This window comes from Humulus lupulus, chromosome X, assembly GCF_963169125.1.
Source record: "Humulus lupulus chromosome X, drHumLupu1.1, whole genome shotgun sequence".
In the NCBI taxonomy this organism is placed as follows: domain Eukaryota; kingdom Viridiplantae; phylum Streptophyta; class Magnoliopsida; order Rosales; family Cannabaceae; genus Humulus; species Humulus lupulus.
In genome coordinates this window covers 187046305-187067177 of record NC_084802.1, presented here as the reverse complement: position 1 = coordinate 187067177, position 20873 = coordinate 187046305, and the positions used below count along the sequence as shown (strand labels likewise).

At 35.7% G+C, this 20873-nt stretch overlaps 2 protein-coding genes across 3 annotated transcripts; one reads left to right on the top strand and one right to left on the bottom strand.

The window, feature by feature from the left end:
- Positions 1-3732: 3732 nt before the first annotated feature.
- LOC133805427 (uncharacterized) lies at positions 3733-8247 on the top strand. The gene is made up of 3 exons (XM_062243609.1): positions 3733-4182; positions 4918-7154; positions 7723-8247. Exons 1-3 carry the CDS (start codon positions 4120-4122, stop codon positions 7724-7726), a joined length of 2304 nt encoding a protein of 767 aa, XP_062099593.1. The 5' UTR covers positions 3733-4119; the 3' UTR covers positions 7727-8247.
- An 8320-nt stretch (positions 8248-16567) lies between these two features.
- On the bottom strand, positions 16568-20586 carry LOC133807404 (protein KINASE OF THE OUTER CHLOROPLAST MEMBRANE 1). 2 transcript variants are annotated; one of them, XM_062245722.1, is made up of 5 exons: positions 20429-20586; positions 18963-19330; positions 18781-18872; positions 18201-18674; positions 16568-17822 (listed from the first exon to the last, which is right to left on the bottom strand). In XM_062245722.1, exons 1-5 carry the CDS (start codon positions 20547-20549, stop codon positions 16850-16852), a joined length of 2028 nt encoding a protein of 675 aa, XP_062101706.1. In that variant the 5' UTR covers positions 20550-20586; the 3' UTR covers positions 16568-16849. The 2 variants fall into 2 exon arrangements, with proteins under 2 accessions (XP_062101706.1, XP_062101707.1); XM_062245723.1 differs by having other exon boundaries at positions 18963-19324; positions 20429-20558.
- Between the last annotated feature and the right edge of the window lie 287 nt (positions 20587-20873).

The following is a 20873-nucleotide window of genomic DNA, read 5'->3' as shown; positions in this document are numbered from 1 at the left end:
TCCAAATCAGGATTAAGCCAGCTTACCCTTGCCTTTACCTGCACCACGTAGCACCCGTGAGCCAAGGCCCAACAAGAAAACCATAGCATCATAGCATGATCAATACCAATAACCAAATAATTCATTAAGCATAATCATATATTCAGCAGCCTATAGCATTCACATAATCAGTAAATCCACAATCTAACATCCAAATATTCAGCATATCATATTCATCAAACTAACATTAATAACCATGTCATACAATAACCAGGGTTGACGCCCTTTGGTCGCACCCTCTGTTTATCCCACTGACTCCGGTCCACTTAAACCGAGCTAAGTGAATATTAAGCTATCCTCAGCTACCAGTGGCTGAGCCGTGTCCTGTGCACCAATATTAATTCCGACACTCTTAGGTCGTTTATTTCATGTTCACATGGCATAATACCATCATACAATATTGCATACAAGTATAGGGAACCCTTAGTCCCAACATAGTCACACAACCAGGTGCAGTTTTCTTACCTTTAATTCCGAATGCTTTGGTTAAGAGAGAGTCGACCTTCGAGCACGATCCCGTCCCAAGCCCTAGCGAACACTCATAGCCATGATAAAGGATTCTATCAATAATAAGTGAATAAAGGTTTCCGGACCAAGTTCTAGCCTTCGAAACATCGAATTCCACCAAACACGGTAGTGGAATCAATCCCAAGCACCTTAGGTTAAGTTCCCGCACCTAAATCCTCCTCAAAGCCAAAAATGCTCTTAAGAGTCGCGGCCCTATACCCTCCATATTGCGGCCTACCTCCAACTAGAGGCTCAGCCTCCCCAAGCAGCAGACACGCGCCACGGCCCTAAGCTTCCCATTCCCCCCCCCCCCCCCCCCTTTCATTTTGGCTCCCATCTGCTCTAGAGAGTCGCGACACACCAAGAACAGAGCCATGGCTCGACCCCTTCGAACCTAGAAAAATCACAATTTCCAACAACCAAACCTTAATCAAATCAACCCAAAACCATCCCAATGACATAATTTAACTATCTTAAACACCCTAACATGTTCTCAGCAGCACAACCCAACAAGAACCTAGCTTAAATCCTCATCCAAAACTTCAATTCAATCTTTAACATCAAAAACACTAAAACCTAGTCAAGAACTACAGAATTAAATGGCTAAAATAATAATTCAAAGCTTACCTCAATTGAAGATTGAATCCACCAAATTTCTACTGAGTTACTCCCCAAAATTCCAGCTAAAATCCTTGAGTTTCTAGCCCAAATTTCCCTTGGTTTCCACAAGTTAGCTTGAGAGAGTTTCTATAGGAAGCAAGAGAGAGAGAAGAGTCGGTTTTGGCAAAGTTCTATTTGTTTCCTTTGTTTTGTTTTATCTTACTTAAGTTAATCCCGAGGCTCGGGGTACTAAAACGTCCCCGATGGAAAAATGGTAAATTTCCCCAATATTCCCTCTTAAACTCTGTAACTTCAAATATATCCCTAATTATTTATTTTCACAACCTGATAACCCAAATAAATATCTAATACCCAAAATACCCCTTGACTCGCCCTGAGTCGGGTATTGGGTCCCGTTGTGACTTTCCCGCTAACTGGCTCCCTAGGTTCGCCTCGAGCCGCATGTTGCAAATATATCTACATAATAATGTGGTCTCCACAATTATAACATATAATCACATTTATACCCTCAACTGACCAAAATTACAAATATGCCCCTTTAAGCTAAACATAGCCTAAATGCATACTAATACCCATAAACATGCATTTCATATATCAATATAATCATATAAGCATGCTTATCACAGAATCATGCATTAAATCATTTAAATTACACAGAAACCAATTATGCCCTCCCAACACACTAATCAAGGCCCTTAAGCCTTATTAGTGATTTTTTGGTCGTTACAAACCATTCGAATCAATATGTGTAAACTTCTTCAATCAAACTTCAATCCTATTATGAAGAAGTAGAAGTCGAGAACTACTTCGCCTAATAGTTGAAGTTGTCGTCGAGATCTACCCAAAAGTTGAAGTTGCCGTTGTTCAAAGCTCCGCCCAGAAGTCGAATCGTTCATTGACGACCTGCAAAGCTCCGTCCAGCAGATGAAGTCACCGTCGAGATCTACCCAGAAGTCGAACTCGTACGTCGTCGGCCTTCAAAGCTCCGCCCAAGTAGTCGAAGTTGCTGTTGAGATTTGCTGCTGAAGAAGAAGAAGAAGGAGAGGTTGGGGGTCTAACATTTTATGGGCTTGGGGTCTTTGCATGGTTTGGGGGAGAAAGAGAGCTAGATGTTGAAGATGAACCTTTTTTTTTTTTTTTAGATTTAGGTTTTAAGAATTTTTTAGTTAAATTTTGAATTTTGAATTTTTTTTATTAGTTATAATTTATGTTTTTACTTTTTTAATTAATTTATTTTAATTATTGAATTTTTTTATTATTGTAAATTAATTAGATTTTAAAAGTAATTTTTTAATGATTTTTAATATATTTAATAAATTTAAAAAATTGGACAATCAAGTGCCGCCACTTGGCTGCCACGTTGGTTCTAAGTTAGAGTTGACGGTCAAAGACCAACGTCTGCACCAAATTCATAACGGAAGACATTATTATTGCACAAAATTTTACATAGAATTTTAAGTATAACAAATGTAACTACACAAGTATTATTGCTGCAAATTTTACTATTTTTTAGGGAAATAGTGCATTTTTGACAATTTAGAAAATAAGAATAAGAAAATAATTAAAATTGAAAAAGAAATAAAAAAAAATGACATTTTTGAGACTGAAATCATAGAAATTTACATATTTATAACCCCAAAGCCCAAAGAATAAGCTCAAACACCAACCATGCCCATACAACCCAAAAGATGCTAATGTCCCAGCTTGCGACACATGTGGCACACACTCACAATTGCCTTTTGTCTTCTCTAGGTCCGGCCCCCCTGTGAGCTCCTCTCTCCACTTTCTTTCTCTTGCACGTGTAGTGCGCACATGCGCCTAGTGCAAGAGTGCATTCATTGTCCTCTCCCTCACGCAACGCTTTTTAGGGAAGAATTTCCCTTATTATCAAGCCTAACACTGAATAAATGTGTGATAATCTATACGTTGGTTGAACCACAAAAGATCAATTTTTCAAATGGTTTATATTTTTTGGACAGTATTTTTTTTTCATTATTTGTTTAGAATTTGTATTTTGACAAATTATTTTTTGAATCCTATGTTTTGTAAAATAGTTAAAATAGAATCATAAATTTGATTTTGGTCAATGTTTTCTCAACTAAAATTACAAATAATTTACTACTAATAATTGAGAGCAAAAATAAAATTATTCTGCTTAAAAACTGTATTATTATATTTAATTTTTTCTTTATTAAAATTGAGTTTATGATTTTATTTTAATTATTTTATAAAATATAAAATCTAAAAAATAATTTATCAAAATATAAGATGTAAAGATGATGAGATAAAATATAGTGTACAAAAACATATATAAGCGTTTTTATGTAAAGACGAATTGTGTAGAAGCGTCTTTCTATTTTGGACACACGGGATCCTTGTAATTAGTTTGGTTGTCTAAGAAAAAAGGCACCAGGACCAGCTAGTTGTGAAGCTCAAATGAGGACACGTGGCCACCCCTTGTGAAAGGTGGAGACTAACTCTACCCGTCCACGTCAGCCGCCGTGGATCTTTTCGCCATATACATTGGCTAATTTCAGTGAAATAAGGTGGTCTTGGATATACCTAATCAAGCTAAATTCCCCTTTGTTTGCTTCAATCCAAAATGAAAAAAAAAATTGTGTGTAAGCAGCGCATCTTAGGCTAACGTGAACCACGCGCGGTTCTTCCCTTTCCCTCCATTTCAATCTCTGAGTCTGACAGAGAGAGATTTCTACATACAGCAACAATTGAATGAAGCTAACCATATAACTACGCAAGCTCCGTTGCCCTCTCCTTCTCAATCTCCTTTCTCTCTCCCTCTCTCTAGAGATTTTGATTTCTGGTGGTCTGGGTTTATCGGGACATAGCTTCTGCGTAAAGCTGCATGATTTTGATTAGCGGTCATGGAAGGGTTTATAATTCGGCAGAAGTATTAGTAGACCGTACGAATTTTCTCCTGTCCAAAGGTCAGCTATGGCGTTTTCAGCTGCTACTCGCTCCAATATTCCTACCGCCTCTTCTTGCCGCAAGTCTAAGGTGCTCTTTCTATATTCAAATATGTGTGGAGGTTGAATGTAATTTTTGTGAATTTATATTCAACATTACGAGCTTAATATCTGGAGAATATATATTTCTCTTTCGCTGTAATGGTTGATAACTTTTTATATGGGGCTTATACCACTGAAGAGTTTAGGTTCCTTACGGAGAACAGGAAAATCTAGGGTTTGGATTTGTGCGGTTTAAGTTTTCCCGGCGACTAATTACGCTTATTGCTGGTTAAGTTTTTTCGTGGAGAATCTGTTATATCTATCAATGTCAATATCCGATTCTTTCTTAGCTGCGGATATGGCTGCTATTTAGGTTTTTTCTTTTTCTTTTCTTTTCAATTGGAATAATGGGGGATTGTTTTTTTATTTATTTATTTAGAAGCTTAAAGGTTTATGTTGATAATTTCAATTATATAAGTTCGTATCACGGTGCTATTCTGCTATTTTCGTTTTGTTTAATTATTTGTTCCGCTGATTCCACTGTTGCAGGGAACATGTGAGATTGTCATGCAAGAATCTTTATTATTTATAAATATATATATATATATATGTGTGTGTGTGTACTAGCTCCTTTATGATCTGAAATTCGTGTGTATTTGTACCAATTGCATTAAAGAAACCAAATTTATTGACAATATATTATTTGCAGTTACTTTTGTGTATGACAATAATTGGTTTCAAATAAGTGATTGACTACTAATAATTGCGTAATGCTATTTTGCAGTTTTCCTCTTTGAGGCTCAATTCAAAGCAAAATAAAATAAGTTTTACGTCCAAACTGAAAAGAGAAGACCCTTCTTTGAAGATCGTTAAATCAAGCTTAAATAACAGAAGGTCAAGTATTAATGACAATGGAGCTACTGAACCTGCTAGAATTCTTCTTGAGAGATTGTTTGCACAGACACAGAAACTGGAAAAACAGATAAGTAGAGATTCTCAACACCCTCAGGATGTTCAACTGGGTCTTAACCTTGAAACATTGGAGGCTGATCTTGTGGCTGCATTGGCAGCACTGAAGGAAAAGGAAGATGAATTACAAGATGCAGAGAAGACAGTCTTTTTGGAACACAGCGAATTAGACCGTGCAAAGAAGGAGCTGGAGCAGCGGGAGAAAGAAATTGCTGCTGCTCGTTATAAGTACGAAAAGATAGAAGAGGAACTGAAGGAAGCTAATTATAATTTAACTTCTCAAGCTAGGCAGATAGAAGATCTAAAACTTCGACTTAGGGAGAGGGACTCAGGCATTACCACTGCACAGTCCGCGCTGTCTCTGAAAGAAGGTGAAATGGCCAAAATGAGAAAGGAATTGATGACGAAGAATGAAGAAGCTGCCAAAATTGGTTCTGATCTAAAGTCTAAGGCTCAGCTTCTGAATCAAGCCAATGAAGTAGTGAAGGAGCAAGAAATTGAAATTCAAGGTCTCCGAAAAGCTATCCAAAAGAAAGAAGAAGAACTAGATGCTTCTCTGACCCTGAGGAAAATTGAAGAGGAGAAGCTGAAAGTTGCAGAATCCAACTTAGAGAAGCAGACAAGGGAGTGGTTACAATCCCAGGAAGAACTAAAGAAACTGACAGAGAAAACATCCAAACACGCTCGAGAAACTAACGAGACATTGGATGACTTTAGAAGAGTGAAGAAACTTCTTACTGATGTGCGGTCTGAGTTGGTTTCCTCTCAGAAAGCTCTGGCATCCTCTAGGCAGAAGATGGAAGAACAAGACCAGCTGTTAGAAAATCAGATGGAAGACCTTGAAGAACAGAAAAAAAGTGTCATGTCTTATATGTCAAGTTTGAAAGATGCCCAAATAGAAATAGAAAGTGAGAGAATAAAGCTTAGGGTTGCAGAAGCTCGAAACAAGGAGCTTGAGCGGGACTTGTCTATGGAGAGGGAGCTGGTGAACGAGTTACAAGAGGAGTTGAAGAAAGAGAGATTTTCATTGCAGCAAGCAGTGCAGGAAAAGTCTTCTCTCCAAGAGGAGCTAGACCAGAAAAGTTCTCAATTTGAAAAAACACAGAGTCTTCTTCAGGTTAAGGAGTCAGAATTTGTGGCGGCTAAGCTAGAAATCCAACATTTGAAATCTGAGCAGGCTACACTTAAGCTTGCACTGGGCGAGAAGGATTTGGAACTCCTGACTGCGAGGAAGAAGCTTGAAGACTTGAGCAAGGAAACTGCTGACCTGACGATGCTTTTGAACAGTCAAGAGAACCAGCTTATTCAAGCAATTGCCTTGTCAACAGAGAAAGATGAACAGGTTGGAATAATTCAAAATGAACTGAATCAGACAATGCAGAAAAGAGTTGAAGCTGAAAATGTGGTAGAACGGATTGCTGAGCTTACGAACAAATTGGTTATATCTATAAAGGATGAAGGCATGGGCCATGAGTTTTTCCAGCAACCATGGGAAGAACCAGCGGATGAGTATAGGTTGCAGAGAAAACAACTGGAAAATGAGCTTGAGTTGACGAGAGAGACCTTAAGAAGAAAAGAAATGGATGTTCTAGCTGCTCAAAGGTCTCTTGCAATCAAAGATGAGGAGCTTAAAGTGGTTCTTGGGAGTTTAGACGCAAAAGAGAAAGAGCTCAAGACCATGAAAGAGGAAATTGAACAAGATGCTAATGATCTAAGAAAGCTGTACGCTTTAGCACAAGAGAGAATAGGTCAGGAAAGTTTAGGGGACTTAGCAATCGAGAAGCTTCAGCTTGAGGCGTCTCAACTAGAAGTTGAAGCTGCGACCAGTGCTCTTCATAAACTTGTAGATTTGAGTCAAGAACTTTTGAATAAAACTACACTGGGCATTGAGGTTGATAATGATATTAGCATCTTCCCAGTAGATGGCTCTGATCCTTGGAAGAGCATGGGGGAGAACAACGAATGTTTCACAAAGGTTACAACAGAAGTTTTCCGGCTTTCTGCTTTGACAGAGGAGCTTGTGAAGGAGGCTGGTGTTTCATACTATAAAAGGTAAACGTGTAGCTATTGACTAGGATTTGTATATCACTGATTAGTTTCCTACAATTAGCACATCGCCACTGGCTAATTGAGCCTCCATGCTTAGAAACTATAGTTCATTTCTCTGTTGTACAAGTTTGAATGTGTACTTTTAAAAAAAAATCGAAAAAGAAAAAGGAAAAAATTAAAAAAAGAAAGCAAGCAATAAGAATTTATTATAATCTGATCCCTGATGCATTGGAATTGTTCTAGCCTAGATTGCAGACTTTTTTCCTTCAAAGAGTGTTTTACAATCTGTGAAGGGCCAATAATTAACGAGATTGATAAATTTATGAATTTCAGTGTTACAATGCCCGTTTATTGTGCGAGAGAATTAAATAGTTGGGGAAATTTGGGCTTATATGCGCTCATATACACAAATTAAAAAGATGATTTTTTCATAAATATGATTTTTCTTAGCTTGATTTATAAAAATAAGGACATTTAACTTTTTTCAGTTTTTGTATGACTTTTTTTATTATTTGGTTTATATTTTGTAAGAAAAATTGAATACGAGAAATGCTAATGTTTATAAGTACAGATAGGAGGGATCTCTTCCGTTCAAGAAAGCTCATCGTCTAGCCTAAGAGCATGCGTAGCCAATCCATGAGCTGTAACATTAAAGTTACGACTAACATGAGAAAGAGATGTCTCCAGAAAGTTAGACAATAAAACTTTTATATGAAAAAAATGACTCTCATTTCATTGTGATATACAGTAGTATTATCCAAAGCTCGGACCAAAGACAATGAGTCAGTGAAGAAAACTTTAATAGGTAGGCCAATTCTTCGAACTCAAGTTGGTCCCACCAATGGAGCTAGTGTTTCAACCTTAAAACTTTTCAATCGACCATTTATGTAAGAAATTATTTATTTTGAAAGTTTCTAACCAAAGGGTGTCCCTTTGGTTATGTATTAATGTATTTTCTACCTTGTAGCAGTTTTGCAAGGGATGTTATAATATTCTTATTTGTATATAAAACAACTACTCCAAAGCCAACTATATTAGTGGGTGCCAAAATAGCTGCATCCACAAAAATAGCGAAGCGAGATCATATATTTTTATTTCTTCCCTCCTTTGATTTAAAGATATCTCTCTTTTGGGTAGTTGATCATTTTGAATTAGCGTATTTCTTATAATCAATAGTCAAATCAACACTTGTTTCTAATGATAATTATGTTTTATTTGATTTTTTTTTCTTAAATTTTTTTATTTTTTCTTTCATTTTTTATTATTTTTCCAACTTTTTTTCTTTCTCTTTTTTTGCTTACTTTCTTTTTCTATATTTTTTTTCTCTTTTCTCTGTCATTTTTTCCCTTCATCATCCTCGAATGCTAATGGAGTTTGCTCACATTATTTCCAAATAATAACATTGTAAAATCATCTTGAAAGTGGTTCATATGATGTTCAAAAGAAAAGAGTTGATTTTTGTGGGCAATGTCAACAGGGTATAATATATCTAATGCGTTAACACTGCATATCATAATATTAAAACTCCATCCAATGTCCAGTAGAATTAAAATAAATTAAAATCAATCTCACTACTCTTATATGAGCTGGTTAATTAGCTTTCCACAGACAACCCACCTAGAATTCGAAATGAAATCAATTCTAGGAGTTAATAATGTTCTTTCCATTTTTTCATTCATTTTCCTTCTTTTTTTCCTTCATCTTTTTTTTTTCTTTCATTATTTGTTTTTCTATATATTTTTTCAGTTTGCTTTCCTCATCTTTGTTTTCTATCTTTTTCTTTTTTTCTTTTTCATTTTTTTACTTCTATTTTTTCATATGGTTTTTATTCTCTTTTCTACTTCTATTTTTTTTCACGTATATTTTAATATTACATAATTATGTTATTATTTTATTATTTATTATCATTTACTATTTGTACTTTTTTAGTATTTTTTCTACTATATTTAGAAATTTTCAAATCAATTTTTTCACATTTTTTTTTTTAAAGTAATCCAGATATAAACATCCAAATTTGAAAAGAAAAAAAAACATGAATGGGTAATCAGTTACCTTAATGAGAACATTCAAATTAAAAAAAAATGAAAACATAAATGGATAACCGGTTACTCTAGTGGGAACATCCAAATCTAGAAGAAAAAAAATTGATATAAAAACTTGAATATGTAACTAGTAACTCTCATAGGAACATCCAAATTTGGGAAGAAAAAATATAGATATGAAACATGAATGAGTAACCAGTTATAGTGATGGGAGCATTCAAATCTTAAAATAAATAAAGAAATATAATGAAAACGTGAATGAGTAACCGGTTACCCTAGTAAGAACATCCAAATATGGAAAAAAAATTAAATATGAAAACTTGGATGGGTAACCAGTAACCTTGATATGAACATCTAAATTTGGAAAGAAAAAAATAAATATGAAAATGTGAATGAATAACCAGCTACCTTGATGGGAAAGGAAAAAAAATAGTTACAATCTTTAAAAAAAACACAAAAGAAATAGCTGGAACCATAAAATTGATTTGATTTTTTTTAAATATAGTAAAAAAAATAAGTACAATAAATAATGATATAATTTCAGTTGAAGGCGAGGTGACTGAATATGAGGTTCTCTCCAAAAAGGTTCGACGAAAGATGGAGAAAGAAGACGTCACATAGAAGAAAGATTGAAGAGATGAAAACTGAAAATGGTAAAGTGAGATTGTATTTGTAATTTTGAATTGTAATAAATAATATAAAAATAATAAAATAGATTAAATTCCCTTTTTAAAATACTAAACCAATATTATATAATAAAATTAATATAAAAATAATTAAATAAAAATAGTATTATATTTGCACCCCAAAATTTGATTAAGACACCTTTTTTTTTTATTAAAAACTAATATATAATATAGTTTTTTCAACTTATGATCACATCTGTTCTATTTTTTTTCTTTTTTCATATTCTAAAAAATAGCTATAAATAATATATATTTAAATAAAAAATTAAAACAAAAAATATATTAAAACTTGTTTAATTAAGCTTTTAATTTCTAAAAAAATATACATTATTTAAAAAAATTATGAAAATACATTGAATAAATTTGTTGAAATTAACAAAAATAAGAAATTAGAGAATGAAAAAAAAATGGAGAAAAATTGTTAAAATTAATTTTACTTAATTAATGGGAGTGTAAATATAATTACCCAAAAATTGCGTTATTAGAAAAGATTATTAAAATTTAAGCTTCAGAAAAGATTGACTGAAAACACTAATTATTAGAAAAGAGAGAAGAAGAAAATGATCTTATTTCTTGGTTAGAGAAGTACACCAGAAATTGTTTATATATATATAAAAAGGAACCGAAAAAGAAGGAAAAAGAAGTTAACCCCTAACTAATGTGGTCAACAAGTCAACAACCTAACAGAAATAAAAACAGATTATTTTAATAGGCCCCCTCAAAATGGAGTGTACAGATTTTTAACACCCATTTTGGTAATAAGGGATGTGAAAACAGAAGGAAATAAGGCCTTAGTGAATACATCTGCTAGATTGTCTTTGCTTGTGACATGATTCATTTTGATGATGCCTTGGGTAACCTTTTCCCGAACAATGTGACAATCAATGTCAACATGCTTGGTTCTTTCGTGGAAAACGGGGTTCTCTGAAATGTGTATTGCTGCATTGTTATCACAGAAGAGAATGACAGGTTTGTTGTGTTGTATGCCGAAGTCCTTGAGGAGTGCGAGTTGCCAAGTAATCTCACAAGTGGTATTGGCCATTGCACGGCATTCAGCTTCGGCAGATGAACGAGAGACGGTGCTCTGTTTCTTGGATTTCCATGAAACTAATGAATTTCCAAGAAATACACAGTAACCAGAGATGGACCTTCTAGTGTCAATGCAGCTACCCCAATCAGCATCAGCAAAAGCTTTGAGTTGAAGGGATTGACTGAGGGTTTGTTGGTGTAGAGAGTTGAAAAATAATCCTTGGCCTGGAGTTGCTTTGAGGTATTGAAGAACCTTTTGAGCAGCATGTAGGTGAGGAAGCCTTGGTGCAGAAAGGAACTGACTCAATCTGTTGACAGCAAAGCATATATCAGGTCTAGTAATAGTGAGATATAAAAGTTTGCCAATGAGACTTCTATAAGAAGTGGCATCAGGTAATAGTTCACCAATATCGTTGCTTAATTTAAGGTTTGGTTCCATGGGGGTGGAGGAAGCCTTGGAACCTAAATAACCTGTATCAGACAATATTTGTAAAGTGAAAGGACGTTGGGAAATAGAAATTCCATTTTTATTTCTACCAATTTCTAAACCAAGGAAAAAGCGAAGAGGACCTAAGTCCTTGAGTTTAAACTTGCTATCCAAAAAGGTTTTGAAAGAAACAAGAGCTGAGTCATTGTTAGTGGCAATGAGAATGTCATCTACATATATTAATAAGGCAAGGAAAACACCTGATTTGTTTTTGATGAAGAGAGAGTGATCGGATGGAGACTGAGTGAAACCATGTTGTAAGAGGGTGGTGCTAAGCTTGGAGTACCATTGTCTTGAAGCTTGTTTAAGGCCATACAAGCTTTTGTTGAGCTTGCATACCGGATTTGGAGGAAGTTTCCCATTGTGAACATAACCTTGGGGAAGTTTCATGTAAATAAGTTCGTCAAGGTCGCCATGGAGAAAAGCATTGTCGATATCCATGTGGTGTAGACTCCAATTATGTATAGCTGCTAGAGCGAGGATGATTTTGAAAGTGTTGAATTTCGCAACAGGAGCATAAGTGTCAATGTAGTCAATTCCTTGTTTTTGAGTATACCCCTTGGCTACTAAGCGAGCTTTGTATCGGTCTATTTTACCAGTGGGAGTGTATTTGACTTTGAATATCCATTTGCTGGCAACTGTGTTGGAACCAGGAGGAAGGGATACAACTTCCCAAGTGTTGTTGCGTTGTAAGGCTTGTAGTTCCAGCTGCATAGCCGATTGCCATTCTGGTGATATGGATGCTGTTTTGTAGGAAGTTGGTTCAGTAATGGTGTTTGCAGCAAGTATGGCAGCTCTGAAATGAGAAGAGAACTTGTTATAAGATAAATAATTTGTAATGGAATGAGCGGTAGAAGAAGTAATATTGTTGCAAACATAATCAGCTAAGTGAGGAGGGCGAGAGGTGTGTCTGCCAGCTCGAGTTGTGTTATCTTCCTTGTGTAAATTGGGAGCGGTAGGAATGGAAACTTCATCATTAGTAGACCTGCAATATGGTAAGGTAGCTGGAGGAAACATGGAATCAATCAAGTTAGATTGGTTAGTACTATGAAAAGGAAACATGTTTTCGTGGAATTGAACATCACGAGAATGAAAATTTTGGTTTGTCTGAAGGTCAAGTAAAGTATAGGCTTTCATGCCTTCAGGATAACCAATGAATACGCATTGTTTTGAGCGTGGAGAAAATTTGTGCCGATGACCAACTAAGGTGGAGGCATAAGCGAGACACCCAAAGGTTCGTAGATGGTCATAAGCAGGATCTTTTTCATGTAAGAGCTGAAAAGAAGTTTGATATTTCAGCAACTTAGATGGAGTTCTGTTAATGAGATAAACAGATGTTTGCACTATATAACTCCAATAAGACAATGGTAAAGAAGATTGAAAAGAAAGAGCACGAGCAACATTTAGTATGTGTTGGTGTTTTCTCTCAACTATTGAGTTTTGTTGAAGAGTGTCAACACAAGAGTGTTGTTGTAGTGTGCCTGTTGTTGCATAAAAAGAAGATAAATTTAATTCTTTAGCATTATCAGATCTGACCATTTTGATGTTGGAAGCAAATTGAGTGTTAATAAAAGTGAAAAAATTAGGAATAATAGTGCTAACATCTGACTTAGCCTTTAGTAAATAAACCCATGTGTATCGAGTACAATCATCAACAATGGTGAGAAAGTATTTATATCCTTCTATACTAATAATATGAAAAGGACCCCATATATCTAAATGAATGAGATCAAAAGGAAGTGCTGAAAGTGTATTATTAGAAACAAAAGGTAATTTCCTTTGCTTAGAAAAATGACATATGCTACAATGTTTGTCATAAGACTTTTGTACAGAAAAATCAAAGGACTTATTTAAGCTTTTGGTGATGGCCATCGAAGGGTGTCCTAACCGAGTGTGCCATTGAGTTACATCAAAAATATTATTGCACAAGATAGGTTGACTAAAATCAAAAGCAAGAGAGCTATCTTGTTGAAGAGTATAGAGATTGCCAGACTTTTTAGCTGTCCCAATCCTCAAAGTCTCCTGCTGAATAATGCAATTATCAGAGTTGAAATTTAATGTGAATGGGGCATTTTTGGTGAAAGCAGAGACAGAAAATAGATTAAAGTGAAATGGAGGGATGTAAAGAACATTATGTAAAATGATATGAGGATTTATTCGGACAGTACCAATGGCAGTGACAGGGATATGGACACCATTAGGCAAACAAACATGATTTGGAAAAGGAATGGAATCAAATGAATAAAAGCAAGATTTATTATAGCATATATGGTGGGTAGCACCACTGTCAATTATCCACTGAAAAGAAGAGAAATTACCAGCAAAGTTAGAAACAGGGGCTGGAGTAGAGTCTGAAGTGGTAGCACCTTTGTTCAGATGTTGAGTGAACAAGTTGATTAATTGTTGACATTGAGTTGTCAAAAGAGAGGGATCTGAGTCTATGGTTGTGGTGGAAGCAATGTTGGCAGCAGCTTTGAGCTTTTCCTGAGGCTTTCGAGGAGCACCATATCCAGGAGGGAAGCCATGTAAGAAGTAGCACTTATCAATTAAATGGCCTGGTCTGTTGCAATGGGTGCAAAAGGGGCGGGGCTTCTTGGAACGAGGAGGGTGATATTGAGTGGAAGGTGTCGTTGCAGCAGCAATGGTGGGAGAGGAATGAACAATGGTAGAGCCAAGTGTCCGCTAGCTTTCTTCTTGAATGACCATAGAAAACACCTTGGAGATGTTCGGGATAGGGTCAAGTAGAAGAATCTGAGCACGAACTGGATGGTAGGACTCATTTAACCCTGTCAAGAACTGTAAAACATGATCAAGATTATAAAAATCATTGAGTTTTTCCATTGCTCCACAAGTGCATATGGCAATAGGATGAAACTCAGCAAATTCATCACAAAGAACTTTGAGTCTAGTGAAGTATGTTTGAACATCTTGGTTGCCTTGCTTGAGAGCAATAGCCGATTCTCTGAGTTGGAAAACTCTAGGCCCATTGCATCTATTGAAACGATCAGACAAGTCTTTCCACATAGCAGCGGCAGTGGTACGAAACATGATGCTTTCGACTATATTGGGAGAAACAGAGTGTAAAATCCAAGAAATCACCATGTTGTTACATCTAAGCCAATGTGATAGATAAGGGTCAGTGGGAAGGGGTCGGGGAAGGGATCCATCGACAAAGGCAGTCTTGTTTTTGGCTGCTAGGGAAACAGAAATGCCTCTTTTCCATGATTGATAATTGGGACCAGTGAGAAGAGAAGTTGTGAGTATGAGGTTAGGATGATCTGCCGAGCTCAAGAAGTAGGGAGTGTCTTCAACTTGGAGACGAGGCCGTAAGTTGATGTGCTCAGGAACAGGAGGAGCTCTGTCGTGAGGAGTTTCAGTGGCCATTGATTCTTGATGCACATGAGGGAGAGTGCTGGTGGTGGTGTCGCCATGAACGTGGTCGTTTTCTGGGCGAGTTGCAGCGGCTGGGAGATCGCCGGAGGGGGTTTCGCCATGGGTGAGGGAGCTTCTTGTGCGTGGTCTAGCCATGGAAAGAGAGAAGAGGCGGCAGAGCAAAGAAGAAGAGGGAAGAAGATTAGGTTTGGGTATGATACTCTGATACCATATTAGAAAAGAGAGAAGAAGAAAATGATCTTATTTCTTGGTTAGAGAAGTACACCAGAAATTCTTTATATATATATAAAAAGGAACCGAAAAAGAAGGAAAAAGAAGTTAACCCCTAACTAATGTGGTCAACAAGTCAACAACCTAACAGAAATAAAAACAGATTATTTTAATACTAATTGATAGATTTCAAACACTTATGTATAAGATTTTTTTTGTTTTGTTTTGTTTGCATTTTTCTTTTTTCCATATCTAGAACTCTAAAATTTGCATATTTTTTATTAAAATTGATGCTTTAACGATGTTCAATAATGGTCTAGCTATGGTGCCATGAAAACTTAATTTTTAGGTAAAAATGATGCTTTAATAACGATGGTACCATGAAAACTTGAATTTTAGGCAAAAAAAAAAATCATGCTTAAACAATGGTGCTATAAAAAGTTTATTTTTTAGGCCTAAATCTAAGCTTAACAATTTATAATGATGGTCTAGTGATAATCTTATAAAAACTTGATTTTTGATGAAAAAATGATGGAAACATGATAGTTTGCGATGAAATTTGATAAAAGTTTTTGTGAGACATAATTTTTTACTTAAATGTTCTTTTGAGTTTTTTTTATTTTATTTTAATATTGGGATTTTTTTCAAGATTTGCACTTTTTGAATGTGTAAATTTGAGGTATAGAACAACAAATTTCGAGATATGTTTATGAGACTTAAATAATTCAATTTTTGTGTTTTACACACTTTTAGATTCTATATATTTTAAACGTGTAGATCCAGAAAAAAAATACCAAAATTAAGAAAAAACACCTCAAATTGACATTTGAGTAAAAAAGTTATGCCTCACCAAAAGTTTATCAAATTTCATTACAAATCATCGTAAAACCAATATTTTTGGCATTGTTTTTGCGTCAAAAAACAAGTTTTCATGCAAGCATCGTTAAGCATTGATTTACTATTAGGCATAAAAATTAAGTTTTAATGGCACCATTAGCATGGTATTTTTTTTATCTAACATTCAAGTTTTCATGGTACTATCGTTAACATATAATTTTTGCCTAAAAAATCAAGTTTTCATAGCACCATCACTAGACCATCGTTGAGCATTTAATAAAAATTGTGCAATTTTGAGAGTTCAAAGTGTTCAAAATCCTTCAATTAATGTCGTAAGCCAATCTGTTCTTGAATTTAGGTTTTAGATTATATTTTGAATCATTATAACATATAAAAAAATTGCAAAAACATAAATGATGGGTGCTTCGAGGGAATGGTGCTTCCATTGGTTCTTCCATAGCGTTAATGATAGGCGCAGACGGTGTTAATATCAGCCGTTGGGTTTTTTCTTTTGATGTTCGTGGGCAAAAGAGAACGGGGAGAAAATGCGTTGTTTGAATGGCATATTTTGCCTATGATTAGCAAAGTTGGACACTTTTGTTCAAATTTTTTAGAATGGCATATTTTGCCTATGATTAGCAAAGTTGGCATATTTTTTAATTTATGTATAATAGAAAGCATATAAGCTCAAATTTCCCAATAAAAATAAAAATATAGACCCGAGAATCCTGATTTATCCCAAAGCGCAACACAACGCCATAAGTAGCATTTCATTATCGGGAACGAGTCGAGAAGTAATTACACATCTTTACAAGTATATACACAGGTACGCCTTTCTTTTCTTTTCTTTTCTTTTCCTTTTTTTTTTTTTAAAAAAAAAAAAAACACTAAATATAAAGTAACATTGCTAAGCAGTTAATGGTAATCCCCAACTTACTTGCCTTAACAAACTAGGTAAGGCAGAAATCGGACTTGCAGTAAATTGACTTGTAGCTTTTGGTAATTTTGCTTGCTCTAAAGGCTACCGACCTGGAGCTGTGGCAATGCCTTTTCTCTGAATAACATATTTGCCACTTTAGGAGGAATCCAACCAGAATGACCTGCATTTTGACCATCAACATAATGACTCTCACGTTGTATGTCATTGCTTTGTTGCTTCTTCACCTTTGACCTTCCCATTTTATGTCCAACAAAAATTCCTAGCTTCATGGCTGCAAATAGGCCCAATGCAATGAGAAGAGGTCTCACTGTCCAGTGGAAATCCTCAAGATGTTGGTACTTCTTCACCACCCCGGGGCAAGTATTAAGAGTGACCAGTTCAACCTCAGCCGGATCAGCCAAGAAGGTGCTGCACTCGTCCTTAAATGTCAGGATTCCAGGGAACTTGACCTTTAGACATCCATTTGGCAGGATCCACCAAATCCTTCCTGTAGCCCAGGCCCCTCCTCTTTTTCGAGGCCATTCGAATCGAGGGCTTATAACATTGGATTTTAGCTTCACAAACTGGCCAACACAGTAGGACTCTGCCATCTCAAACTCAGAAGAATTCCCTTCCCAAAGAGTTTCCATCCCTATGAATCCAACTGCTACTTTACTGTCACGGTTGATCGAATGAAGAATACCGACAGGTGAGTGCTTCTTGTCCTCCTCCTTCAAGCGTACCCAGTCACCAGCAGCCAAACCAAAAGTGACACGTTCAAGGGTTTTGACACAAACCCTTTGAGGGTCATGGATACCGCGGACCCTTACCAAAACAAAGCCACCATGTTCTGTGTCACGTTCTAGACCCACCACTGTTCCATCAGGGACAGTCATGTTCTCTGGTTTGCAAGAGTTTGGAGACTTTCTCGACCGAACTGCGTCACCCACTTGCAGGCGATCTTTTAGAAGGAACCAAGTACTGAAGCCAGTGCTATTTGATCTTTCTATGACTGTCCCACTCCAGGGATTTGGCCTGCCTCCGTCACCAAAGATTGTGCTCTGTGAGCTGCAAAGTAGGATGCATTTAGTAAGAAAATGATAGAAACTGCAAGAACCATCTACTAGCTTAGTACTCGGCGCAAGAAAATGAACTGTATCAACCAACTTAAACTAGCATAAACTAGATGTGCAATTGGAGATGATAAATCATTTTTCTAAGATTTTGATCTCCACATTGATTCTAGCGTAGTGTTTAAGTTCATTACTTGTGTCATCACTAGAAAAACCTCAAAAGTGCGAACTATCAACTGATTTTCAGTATTCTTTCAGCTACAAATTCTTCTAGTTCATTATGATAGGAAATATGCATACTCTAGACACCATGGCAGTTCCTACAGATACTCACATTTACAATATAAAAAGAAAAATACCCAGAAAGATATACCTTTTAAACACGTGCAATATGTCTGATATTAAAGGACGATTTCTTAAGTCATATTCAAAGCAACCAAGAAGGACATTCTCAACAGCTGGAGGAAGGCCACTTGGTATTTGGGGCTTTTCATGCTTTTTGACAACTAAATGATATATTTCATCAATAGATCTCCCATGCCAAGGATGGGCACCCGTTAACATCTCCACAATGCAGCACCCAAAACCCCATGAATCAGTTTCAAAGGATATGGGGCCTCTGACTTCTGGTTGCCATTGTTCTGGGGCCATGTAATTTGGAGTTCCAAGCCTGAAGGCCATATCTGAGCTTGGAAATAGACTACCAAGCAGCAGATACGGAATACCAAAGTCTCCAAGAATTGCTTGGTCATTTTCATCAAGAAGAACGTTAGATAGTTTAAGGTTTAGAATTAAGATCCCTTTGGAGTGAAGTTCCAGAATTCCTTGAGCCAAATCGATTCCATACCTGTAACTAGCAGCAAATAGTGAGTAATGGAAACTCCTTTTTCCCATTTATGACCAACAACAATGTAAAAACGAAAATTTTAAAGCCTGGTCAAGATCCACATCACCTCAAAACATCAGCTACTGAAAACTTCCCTTCTTTAAGGTGGGCAAGTTTGTCACCAGCTGATCCTTCATAGAATTTCATAACAATACATATCTGTCAGGGGACAACAAAATGATCTTAGCATGTTAGAAACTAAACATTTCATTTAGTATAATTGAAATCCATATATCAATCATCACTAACCTTTCCACCAATAACTGAAATCCCATATATCGAGCAAACACCTTCTAACGCTTGACATTTTGAAAACAAACAATCAAATTTATCTAGTAAGACCTTCATGTGCTCCTCCTTAATTAGAGGCAACATCTTGACAGCCACTTCATAATCTCCAGCAGACCGCAGATGAGTTGCTAACCAAACATCACCGAAGGTCCCCCTCCCAATTCTTTGTCTAAGTTTCAATTTCGCAGGTAGAATCCTAGGACTTATTTGGCTTGATGAAGCTACAACAGTTTTAAGGTGATCAGTATCATCCTCAAACAGCTCAAACTCAAAAGAATCATTTCGTTGAACAGCACTGACTTGTTTAGCCATTTCTTGATCTGCAGCTACATTCAAAGATCATTTAAATTTTTTTCCAATAAAGTCTAATCAGAGATCATCATAAGAGAAAACGATGAAGATCCTAAACCACTTTTAATATTTGTAAAGAGAATAATTCCTGGGAAGGCAAGTTCACACATTCATATGTGGAACTTCCGCCCAAGAAAATATGAAACAGTAAGCTCCAAGAAATGAGTAACACATCGTAGGACCAAAGACTCTTCTCTGTTTCTATGTAATATTTGTCCATGGCTCCATGTGTTAGTAAATTTGAAAAACGGACTGAAATATCCAACTAGTAAAGGGTAATCGCAATTAGGCATTGAATTATGTTTCTCTAGAGGCCAAGATCCTTCCTGACAAAATTTTTAGCTAATTTTTCTCGGCAGGATCTGTACATTGGTTTGTGAGCAAGATCAAACCTTTCATATCAAGCAAATGTCTGACAGCGAATTATACATGATTCAGCATAACTTATCTTCAAAACCCAGATATGAATTGTTCCAACTGAGTATTAAGAAGCCAGAAGAGCTAAGAATAACAGACTATATCTTAATCCTAAAACAAATTTACCACAAACAAAAGGAAGCCAAATTCGTTGACCATCTAATCTTTTTTATTTTATTAGCTTTGCAAACAAATTTACGTATAATTAGAGCTTAAACGCTACTAAAAAACAAATATCCAATATCCCATTTCCCCTTTCAATGCTTCAATTTCTCCGCCACAGAAATAGACAATTTTTCTAAGCTCCTGGGTAGTTGAGAAGCTAAACAACTCCACATATCTAAATTATAATATATAAACAAAATTAGGAAATGAATTTGATACTTCAAAGCTTTTTTTGGGGGTCTGTATTGCTTTGTATCTCTATGTTAATAAAATTCATCCCAAGCTCTTGTTTGAGTTTCAAATAACCAAAACAGAGTTTGATAAGCACATAAATAAAATATAACATGTTGAAGAAAATGATACTACTGACCCCGAAAGGTACTTTTGTTGAGCTTGAATTCCGTCTCCACTTTTTAAGAATCGAAAATAAAAGATACATACCCCTTAGTACTAAACTTCTAAAAAAAAAAAGGACGGATAAAAAAACTTACAGAGGAATCGGTGCTTGAAATCTGAAAGAGAAAAACGAAGTTTTGATTGAGATGATAAAAAAATAAATAAACGAGTCCGGTATCGGTGGAGCAAAACCAAAGCTTTAATACTCTTAATCATACGATTACCCCCAAAATAATGATATTTACTTCAACAAACCTATTCCAAATTACCTTTTTGCACTTTGGGGCTTAAAGTTAAATACTTGATAGTTTATTTGGGAAGTCCGGTTCAAACTCCGTTGTTGTAACTTGTGCATAACGTTAATTACGATAAATATTGGTACCATAATAAATGCTTGGCATTAATTAATATTGGGTTTATACTTTTTTGGACCTGTGTTTTGTCTCATTACCTGTTTTGACAAATTATTTTTTGGACCCTATGTTTTGTAAAATAATTAAAATAGAACTCTAAACTCAATTTTGATGAAGAAAAAATTGA